Source organism: Phoenix dactylifera, chromosome 3 (assembly GCF_051530095.1).
Source record: "Phoenix dactylifera cultivar Ajwa chromosome 3, Ajwa_hap1_PhDact_Kaust_v1.1, whole genome shotgun sequence".
Taxonomy (NCBI): domain Eukaryota; kingdom Viridiplantae; phylum Streptophyta; class Magnoliopsida; order Arecales; family Arecaceae; genus Phoenix; species Phoenix dactylifera.
Window position 1 is genome coordinate 10,861,313 of NC_143192.1, and position 11,405 is coordinate 10,872,717.

At 43.3% G+C, this 11,405-nt stretch overlaps 2 protein-coding genes across 2 annotated transcripts; both read right to left on the bottom strand.

Annotated features, from left to right (window-relative positions):
* Nucleotides 1-487: 487 nt before the first annotated feature.
* Nucleotides 488-1,283, bottom strand: LOC103714785 (uncharacterized). The gene has a single exon (XM_008802193.6). It carries the CDS (start codon nt 1,244-1,246, stop codon nt 572-574), a length of 675 nt encoding a protein of 224 aa, XP_008800415.5. The 5' UTR covers nt 1,247-1,283; the 3' UTR covers nt 488-571.
* Nucleotides 1,284-7,282: 5,999 nt separating this feature from the next.
* LOC103714784 (uncharacterized) lies at nt 7,283-8,104 on the bottom strand. The gene has a single exon (XM_008802192.5). The coding sequence runs from the start codon at nt 8,062-8,064 to the stop codon at nt 7,384-7,386; it is 681 nt and encodes a 226-aa protein (XP_008800414.1). The 5' UTR covers nt 8,065-8,104; the 3' UTR covers nt 7,283-7,383.
* Between the last annotated feature and the right edge of the window lie 3,301 nt (nt 8,105-11,405).

The window sequence follows — 11,405 nt, forward strand, 5'->3', positions numbered from 1 at the left end:
CGGACTCCAAGGTGATTGCTACTGGAGGTTACCAGCTATTCGATACCTCGGTACTGGGGGCAAAGTTGCAAGCGGCCTGGTTGGGACTGTGTTATGTGCGGTGTATTGTACGGGCGAGGGAGGTCCTCCCGGAGGGGGATTTCGCGACGATCATTGGGTGGATCCAACAGGTCTCAGGGGGGTTGACGATTACCACTTGCTGCTGAGAGACATAAGGGTCATGGTTTGCGATGAGATGGCTATTCAGGCGCAACATGTTTTTTGAGAGGCCAATGGGGCGACCGATTGACGCCACCCACTCGGAGGACTACATATGGGTGGGCGAGACGGAGGTGCCTAGTGCTCTCCGGGATGTACTGTTTTTTAATTTTCTTGGTTGTATCTGTACAAGTGGACAAAGCTGGACCTAACTTTGAAGGATAAATAAACAAACTAGACTATAAGCTTGGTGTTTTTTTGTTGGTTATAAATAAACTTGGTCTAAGAATTGACAAATTAAAATGGCTCCATTTTATTTAAGTACGCACACAGATATACCTGTCCACGCCATTAATTATTACAAAACACGATCTCAACCTCCATATTTAGCCTTGTAGTCATTCCAAAGCTGATTTACCGGCTTGCCAAGAAGCTCTACAAAGAAGTTATCACTGTAGCCGTTCTTCATCTTGGCGTTGAGTTGAGCAACAAATCCACCCTTAAGACTGTTACAGTAGTCAAGGAAATAAGCAGTGACATCGTAACCTTGATCCCACCGGTCTCCCTGGCCGGGCTTAACCCAGTGGCTTGGAGCATACCCGGCCTTCAGCCTCACGTAGTCTGCTATCCCTTCTATCAGTCCTCCCGGCGCCTTGCCATTCCCGTTCCACTGCCAGACATGGGTCACCTCGTGATAGAGCACGCCGGTGATCTCCGTCTTCACGTCGCCGGAGTAGCCGGCGATGTAGTTGGCGCTGACATGGATCCCGTTGTTGCTCGTGTATGCGACGCCATTCATGGTTTCGATCACCAGAGTGATCAGCTGGACATCCTTCCTGTCCATCGCCGACTGCCTGAAGGTAGACCACACGAAGGAAGAGGCGGCTGCAAGCACCTGCTTGCTGTAGGCGAGACCGATCTCTTTGTTGAAGCGAGTGCCGCCGGGGGTGCCGGCGGCGTTGTTGCTGGCCTTGTATCTGACTGCTTCGGTGGTGCCCATGGCAGCAGAGCTCAGGAGGGAAGCAATGAACAAAGCTAGAAGTGCCATTCTGCTTTCCCTTCCACTTGAGTTGTGTGGAAGCGTCAAAGAGCCTTTATTTATAAAGGTGGAGGGTGGCTTTGACTAGTTCTAGTTCGGCAGGATGAGGTTAAACTGACTTTCAGGCATGGGGCCACGGTTCAGACCAATGAAAAGAGGGCCATAGGTCTTCAACGTTGGTTCATGGGGAGACGTAAGAATAGTCCTCAAGACTTTTAAGAACCTTACTTTCGCTTGATCAAACTTGGAGGGCGACCGTTCCAGGCGGCTGAACGTGCGTTACGCGGTACCCCAAGTGTATAAGTTCAACGGTTCTTTGATTCCGGACGTCCATTAATTGCTGGCCATTATGTATATGATGCGCACTATGCTCGCGCAAGATTAATTTAGTGCGCGTCCCAATATCTATGGGCGTGGATTTTTTTCCCCCCCTCTCCCTCTTCTAGTTTTTTTTAATAATATAATTATTGTTGTTTCAAGTGGATACTACTATTCATATTTAGATATTGTTGGAGCTAATGATTTTTAAATATGTACATTAGAGTTTAATAAATTCATCTCTTAATAGCATATATATATATATATATATATATATATATATATATATATATATATATATATATATATATCGGTAGTGAACCGATCAACCAAGTTTAGCTCCCGCTGCTAAGTGAATGAGTAGATAAACCATAATGGTAAAAAACCAAAAGGAAAGATCTTTTTCATATGGCAAAGCGTAAGTGCAATATTAGACTCTAACTGATCAAGTTTTTTCGGATCAAGAACCTTGGAACATAATGTCTTAAAAAATAATGACAACTGAGAAATAATTGTAACAACTTATTTCAGCGTTGACGATCTTAAATCCAATGAAAAAATATCTTGCATCAAAATGTGACCATCGTTATTTTTAAAATTGAGATTTATGTATCCTAAAATATTCGATGCATACCTATTAGAAACCTTCATATTTTTCAGAACCGTTAGAAAAAGATCTTTATCTTGAGTAGACATTGTGTAACATCTTAATGCATGACAGGCCAGCAGCAAGCAAGGATTAGCTATTTTTCTTATTTAACTCTTTCTTTCTTTTGCTCCTTCCTTTCTTTGGTCCTTCCTTGCAGCCATTGATTATTTCTTAACGTATGACAAGCTAGCAGCAAGCAAGGACTAGTTGTTTTCCTTATTTAGCTCTTTCTTTCTTTTGTTCCTTTTTTTCAGTAGTCCTTAATTGTAGCTATTGATTATTTCAAACTCTTGTATATATAGACAAAGCATACAAATACAATAACAAGGCACAAAGCATCTTTCCTCCAATCTTGGGACGAGGCCACAGGCCGAAGGGGGGTAACGACCAATTCCCAGGTGACAGGTCCATTTATGGACCGGATATCCCCCCGAGGGGGCAGGGGGGTAACGTCCATCTAATCTGGAAGTAGGTGTTTGAGCGAGGTGTCCGAGCTTGGGTTTCTCATATTTTGTCATGGTATCAGAGCAAATTTTTTTTTTTTATGGCATCATCTTCGAGTTCATCCTCGAGTTCTATCTCGAGTGCCTCTGCTTCCATGCCCCATACGGCTGCTGAACATTCCGGCCCATATTTTCTCCATCATGGCAGTAGCCCAGGCACCATGTTGGTCTCGCAACCCCTTGATGGATAACTACCCCACCTAGAGCCATTCCATGTATGTGGCATTAAGTGCCAAGCACAAAATAGTGTTCATTAATGGGTCTCTTCCCAAGCCAAGCCCGACTGATCCCCTGTATATGTCATGGGTTCGTTGCAACCACATGGTCCTCTCTTGGATCATCAATTCTATCTCTAAAGAATTGAGTGCTAGCGTGATCTACATGGACAATGCCCGTGACATGTGGCTTGATCTCAAAGACTGGTTCTCCCATAGCAATGGTCCTCACATTTTTCAACTAAAGAAGGTGATTTCCTCCCTTACTCAAAATCAAAATTCTGTAAGTACCTATTTCACCAAACTCAAAAGCTATTGGAATGAGTTGCTCAACTTTCGACCTCTACCCGATTGTTCGTGTGGCGCTTTCAAGCAATTGGTTGATTACCAACAACAAGAGTATGTTCTCTATTTTTTAATGGGTCTCAATGACTCTTTCTCTAATATACGTGGTCAAGTTCTTCTTATGGACCCCTTGCCATCCAATAACAAAGTCTTTGCCCTTGTTATTCAAGAAGAAAGACAACAAGATATCACTGTTGTACCGTCCCTCAACCTTGAATCCACTGCCTTTGTTAGCAGGACACATACTACTCAACAACCTACTCGGTTATATGGCAAGAAAAATAGCTCCAACTTTTTTTGCCGTGAGCGTCCAACATGCTCTCATTGCAACATCGTTGGGCACATTGTTGATAAATGCTACAAACTTCATGGGTACCCTCTAGGCTATCACACCAAGAGCAATTCTCAACGCTTGGCCAACCAAGTAGCCACCACAGCCTGTCCTTCTGATGCTTCACAATTGTCGATTACCCAAGAACAGTGCCAGCAACTTCTTGCTCTCCTCAAGAGCCCTTCTCTCTCTCAAGCCTCGGCCAATCATGCAAGTAACATATTATCCCCACAATCTCAGCCTACATCTAATCTTGCAAGTACATCCCTTTGTTTTGCATCATTCTCTTCACATAAAAATTTTTGGATTATTGACACAGGCGTGACCAACCACATGGTCGGATCCGTCACTTGCCTCACTTCCATCACTTCGACTCTTCAAGCTACTGTCAAATTGGTCAATAGTGATGTTGCTTCTGTCACCCATATAGGCACTGTACACCTCTTGTTGTACCTTCCTTCTCCTTTAATCTTATTTCTGCAAGTAAGCTTGTTTGTTCCCTTTCATGTTGCCTTATATTCTTGCTTGAATATTGTTTTATACAGGACCCTTGCACATAGAGGACGATTGGGATGGGTGAGGAATACGCTAGGCTATATCACCTGCTACATCATTCGGTTGGCTTGCCTGCTGTTGCAGCTTCTGTGGCTGTCACTTCTCCAAATCTATAGCACTATCGTCTTGGCCACCCTTCTTTTTCTCATTTAGAATTAGTAGCACGTTCTATTTCTAATATTTTTCTCTCTTCAAATAATCATTGTACTGTTTGCCATCATGCAAAACAACACCGTTTGTCTTTTCCACTTAGTTATATCAAATCGAAACATGTGTTTGACTTAATTCATGTTGATATTTGGGGACCGTTTTCTACGGTTTCTCGCGATGGTTCTCAATATTTTTTAACTATTGTAGATGATTTTACATGTTGCACATGGGTCTATCTCATGCGCACTAAGTATGAAACCCACTCTCTCATTTGATCTTTTTTTTCCCTTGTTTCTACTCAATTCAATGCAAATATTAAACAAGTGCACAGTGATAATGGCTTTGAATTTGACATGCGAGATTTCTTTGCTGAAAATGGAGTTATTCATCAACGGAGTTGCGTCAACACACCCCAACAAAATAGAATTGTTGAACGCAAACACCAACACATACTCAATGTTGCTCGTGCACTCCGTTTCCAAGCTAGCCTCTCTCTTCAATTTTGGGGAGATTGCGTACTTACAGCCACCTACCTTATCAATCGCCTCCCAACTCGACTTCTCTTAGGCAAGTCCCTTTATGAACTTCTTTTTTCTTCCAAGCCATCACATTCCCATTTGCGCATTTTTGGAAGCTTGTGTTATGCTTCCACTAATGCTACCAATCGTTCCAAGTTTTATGCCTGTGCTAGGCGTGGTCTTTTCTTAGGTTATCTATATGGTGTCAAGGGTTACAAAATCCTTAACCTTGACACTCGTGCAATCTTCATTTCTCGGGACGTTGTTTTCTATGAAACAACATTTTCCTACCACAATCATTCTCCTAAAACTTCAATTGTGCTTCCTCGCCCCATTCCTGAACACGTGCCAACTTCCTCCTCACCTCCACCCGAGACCACCACTGCTCCTTCGACCCTACCACCGCACCTTTCCAACCCAATGCGATCTTCACAGCCACGGCAACAACCAGGATACTTGTAGGACTATCATTGCCATCTAGCGTCATCTCCTAAATCTTCCCAATCATCCACTATGCGGTCGGATCTCCAGCAGTCAGGTACTTCTCATGATCTTTCTTCATCGCTCTCTTATGATTGCTTGTCCGCCACTCACCGTGCTTTGCTTTAGTTATATCTTCCTATATCGAACCTCGCACCTTTCAGCAGGCTGTTAAACATGCTCACTGGCATGATGCCATAGCTACTGATATTCGAGCACTTGAGGAGAACAATACTTGGACAATCACTACTCTTCCTCCTAACAAGCATCCAGTCGATTGCAAGTGGATTTATAAAATCAAGTACAAATCTGATGACACTATCGAGCGTTACAAAGCTCGCTTAGTGGCCAAAGGTTATACTCAACGAGAAGGTTTTGAATACCACGACACATTTTCTCCTGTAGCCAAATGAACTACTATTCGGTGCCTTCTGGCTGTAGCAGCTATCAAGAATTGGGAGTTGCACCAACTTGATGTCAACAACGCCTTTCTTCATGGCGACCTCCATGAGGAAGTATACATGTCCCTTCCACCGAATTTCTCTAGTCAGAGGGAGCATCAGGTGTGTTGTCTCAACAAATCCCTTTATGGCTTGAAACAAGCCTCTCGGCAGTGGTTCTTTAAGCTCTCGAGCACTCTTCAGGAGCATGGCTTTATACAAGCCTCATATGATTATTCTCTTTTTACGCAGATACACAGTACTTTTTTTGCAGCTCTCCTTTTTTATGTCGATGATATTATCATCGCCGGCAATGATAATGCTTCTATTGCTAACCTTAAAGTCTATATTCATGGTTGTTTTAAGACTAAAGATCTGGGTCCTCTTAAAAATTTCTTGGGCTTAGAAGTAGCTCGTACTTCCAAAGGAATTTCTTTATGCCAGCATAAGTATGCTCTAGAAATTATTGTAGATTGTGATCTTCTTGGCTCCAAACCCACCACTTTTTCTACGGTTTTCTTTGTTTTGGTGGATCTTCATCCTACTACCTTCCTTGCTTCCTTCAACTGGCTTTGGGTTGATCAAATCCCACTTCACCCTACCCCCAACTAATTAGCTGCCCACAGAATCAAATCCAATTATGCTCAATTGTATCAATTAGCTCATTTCTCTATTTTTAAATCATGATTCAGTAACCTCGATCCAATTCCACCAACTCCTAGTCATTCAAGTCGAGCTCATCCGCCCTCGTACATACCATTTGATCAATTATAGGCTCAATTAAGCAAGATTTTATCTAATTTCATCAAATATTAACTTTCTAGTTTCTTGAAAATTGAAAGAGGTGTAACACGGAAAACTTCAATTTGCAGTTTTTGAGCAAAAGCTCCACTTGAGATATGTTGGAAAGTCCTAATTTTCTAAAAGATTCTGGTTCGAATTAATGCAGTTTTTTATAGTACAATACAATGCAATACAATATAATGTATAATATAATATAATTATCATCATTACTAATCTATTATAATGACCATGCATATAATATTATTATGTTATAATAACATTATAAGTATTTTGACCCCCAACATATCATTGACTTATCACCAAAAATAAATAGATTTGCACCAGTCTTTGGTCAATCGTAGCATCATACGTTACGTTTTTCCAAAAGAAAAATTTCAAAAGCCAACCGTACTGTCACTGGTTAATTCACGGCACTACATGGAGCGGCGACTTTCTGTGTGACTAGAGGAATGACTCTGGCCGTATTATTCATGAAATACGGAGTCCAAGAAGATGACCACCGCAAATTACGGTCTACGTGGGACCCTACTTGAGAACAAAAACGAGATGACAAAATTTCGTCTATCAATTAATAAATATCCGCCGTTTGAAATCTTTATGGAAGAATTCGAGTGGAACGAATAAAACATAATCTCGTACGATCCCAGCACCTCCTCCACCAGGAGAAACAAACTAAACAAACTATAAGCTTTGTGTTCCTTTTTTTGGGGGGGTTATAAATAAACTTTGTCTAAGAATTGACAAAATACCTCCGTTTTATTCAAGAACGCACACAGATAAACCTGTCCGCGGCATTCATAAAGTATATAATAGTCTATAATTAGTACAAAACACGATCTCAACCTCCATATTTAGCCTTGTAGTCACTCCAAAGCTGATCCACTGTCTTTCCAAGAAGCTCCACAAAGAAGTCATCACTGTAGCCGTTCTTCATCTTGGCGTTGAGTTGAGCCACAAAACCAGTCTTAAGGCTGTCACAGTAGTCAAGGAACCGAGCAGTGACATCGTAACCTTGATCCCACCGGTCTCCCTGCCCCGGCTTAACCCAGTGGCTTGGAGCATACCCGGCCTTCAGCCTCACGTAGTCCGCTATTCCTTCTATCAGTCCTCCCGGCGCGTTGCCATTCCCGTTCCACTGCCAGACATGGGTCACCTCGTGATAGAGCACGCCGGTGATCTCCGTCTTCACGTCGCCGGAGTAGCCGGCGATGTAGTTGGCGCTGACATGGATCCCGTTGTTGCTCGTGTATGCGACGCCATCCATGGTTTCGATCACCAGAGTGATCAGCTGGACATCCTTCCTGTCCCCTTCCGATTGCTCGAAGATCGACGTCCAAACAAAGGAAGAGGAAGCCGCCAGCACTTGCTTGCTGTAGTCGAGACCGATCTCGTTGTCGAAGCGGGTGCCGCCGGGGGTGCCGGTGGCTTTGTTGCTCGCCTCGTATTCGACTGCCCTGGCGGTGTCCAAGGTAGCTGAGGCCAGGAGAGAAGCAATCATGAACAGAGCTAGCAGTGCCATTTTTTGGCTTTCCTCTTCACTTGTGAGGAACCATCAAGGGGGGATTTATGCTTATATTGTGGGGAAGTGGCAATCTGAATGCATGGGTTTGGCTAGTCTCACGGGTTTGCTTAAATTGACGAAGTCAGAGCCTTGACCAAGTCATCGTTGACGCCAAGTGTGTCCCATACGACTAAGTAACTTGACACATTGGTCGTGGGGCCCAGGGTTCAGACCAATGCAGGGAGGAGGTTATCGTCGGGTTCCTTTCACCGGCCGACCCAATTTTTCTTTGTTTTTTGTTCACATCACGAAACTTCCACTTGACTTTTAAAAAAACATCACGTCGCTCGTGAATCAAGAGATTGCGACTACTCCTCGGCCGTTCTTGACTGCGACTATTCCTCCCAGGCCCTAATTGCAGTTTCGTAGATTTCCCCCTTTTTTTTCCCATCACGATCGATCTCCCCGTAGGTGGTCCAAAACTCTAGATCCCACAGTGGATTGGTCTTTTCGGCATTCGGTGACTTCGGCGTTTGGCAACTTTCATGTGCTTTGTCACAACTTTCGAGATATCCACCTCCTCCGAAACTCTAGAACTGCAGCTTATTCTAGATCTTCTTTATCCTCCCTTCTTCTATTTCTCTAGATATTACTCCGGTGACTTTGATTTTTTTGCTTTTTTTTTTTTGTCATATTTTTGTTGGTTTCTGTTATGAGAATAAAGGATCTCAGACTTAATTCCACATCGACTGAATAGCAAAAAGGTCTATGCTTTAAATGGAGGGCTCGATTACCTTTCCCTCATGGGGCATCTTTTAAAGGACAAAACCGTGACGGAGGCCGACCTGTGTCATATCCTGCCCCAAAGCGGACAATACCTCCTGTAAAGACGCAGTCTTCTTTTTCTGTTCCAGTTCGGTAGGGACTAAGGCCTGAGTCGGCACGCCAGGAAGGGGCCCTTGACCTCGGTTCAGACCTTCCCGCTGAGGGGCTGATGTTGTGGGAATAAAGGGTCTCGGACTTATTCCCACATCGACTGAATAGCGAAAAGGTCAGTGCCTTAAATAGAGGGCTCGATTACCCTTTCCTTAGGAGGCGCCTTTTAAAGGGCAAAACCGTAAGGGAGGCCGACCTGTGTCGTATCCTGCCCCAAAGCGGACAATACCTTCTGTAGGGACGCAGTTTTCTTTTTCTGTTCCAGTTCGGTGGGAGCTAAGGTCTGCCCGATCTCATCATATTGATGGGGAAAAAGTGGATCACCCAACGCATAGGGTTAAATTACTCAAATTCGATCGTAAGCCTGGTTTCGGTGAACGTGATTTTGGTAAGCATGGTTCGGCAAACGTGATCTCGGTAAGCATGGTCTCGGCGAACGTGATCTTGGTAAGCATGGTTTCGGCGAACGTGGTCTCGGCGAGCGTGATCTCGTTCTTGGCTAAGTAAATCTTGATTGACCTCGAGGCCAAGGAAGACCTAGTCGGAAGCTGAGACCGACCCCAACTCCACTAACAGTCAAGACGGTCTCTAAATCGGAGCGTCTGCATAAAGAAGGGGTCCCCCAATCCTCCATATTCGGGATCAAATACTGCAGTCTCTGCCACAACAGCTGTCAAATTTGAATCCTTGCAATCTCAACCGATTGCCAGCTAGCCTGAAATTTCATGCCATTTAAGGTAATTTATTTAACCCAAAATTTGCGCAATCACATCCAATTGCGAGTAACCACCACACCCCCTCCTATAAAGAGGGAGGAATTTCGGGGAGAGAAGGACTTCTCCCTTCGACAGAAAAGATTTCTTCATTAAAATATCTACAAATTCTCTCTGATTTAAACATTGGAGGGCCTTCGTCAGATCCTCCGGCCTGGGCTTCTTGCAGGTCTACCGAAGACAGCCGTCCGCCACCGCCTGCGGCAGAAGCTCCTAGTTCGCGATCACCCCCGGGTCCGATTTCCAGCAATAATATTTTCCATTGTTCTTTGATTCATATTGATGCAAGTTGTTTTTTTGGTATTATTTTTGTTTTCAAAAATCAAATAAAAGGATCCATATCCCCTCCATGAGGTGATGAGCTTTTATGTTTGTCATGTCCCACTCCAAATTCCTTGCATTGGGTTCATTGAAGCACAACTCTGAATCATTTTTCTATTTTTTCAACTGTAATTAACCGCTGTACAATTTTCTGCATGTCTGAAACTTGAGTCTAGATCTTGGCAAATAGGTTGAGACAATTATTTTACAAATTAAAGAGTACATTAGAGTTCATAAGAAATTACTTGCAGGATATAGGGTCCGTAGACCATGTAGATTCACTTGAATGCATGGTAGCTTAAGTGCCATTCGTTGTCTATAAGAGAAAAATAAAGGAGCCCTGCCTCTTTGGAGACATCCGATAAAATTGGAACCATATAAACCCTGCAACACTGTTATTGACAAAACAACCATAACAGACTTGATTTGCCTAGTTCTGCATGGGCTGCAATTATTTGGATTGAATTAGTGACTGCTATAATGGCTGTTGTTTGCCAATATAACGGGAAACAACTGTCAATAATAGTATTTTTGCTTATTACTGCTCACTGATTTAAGATTTGAGTGTAAAAATTGTTGATAATAAATTTGAAGCAGAAATAAAACTAAACTATTCTACTTCAATAAATAATAGGCAGTAATAGGCTAAAACAAAAATTAAAAAAAAATAAAAGTAGAAAAATGGAACCCGAGATGCTGAGGCGTGATATGTTGGTCACTTTTCTTGAAGTAGATTTCGCTGCCTTACAGTGCACTAGGCTTGGATGGCGTTTTACTCCTGAGATACAACAGTCTCTCGTTCCTTCTGCCTCGATGATTTGCACGGATCAAAGAAGGCTTCGAACCCAGAATCAATATGCAGCAAGCCCGTTAAACAATTTTGAAAGAAATATTTTAATTGGTAGGAAGAGAGAGTAGAGAAAGAAAAGGAATTAGGAATCCTTTGTTTTTATCTTCTTTTTTTTTTCTAATCTGTAGAGGTTGTCTATTTATAGACTTCTACCAAACGTATGCCTATGAGGTGCGTCTTTTTGCATGAGGCGCGAAACCTTCGCACGGACGGGCGCGACTCTTCGCGACCTCGTGGGCGCGAACCTTCGCAGGGACGGGCGCGATCCTTCGCGTGGATGTGCGTCCCTCAAGAACGCACCCCCCTCGTGCTTGCACGGACGTAAAAGCTCAAGAACGCGCCCCCCTCGTACTTGCACGGACGTAAAAGCAGAAGGACTCGAACTCACGTCCTTGTGAGAACAACACCACACACAAACCAACTGTACCACCTACGGATGGTGACAAAATAAAACATTTAATCGTTAATAAATCCAACAA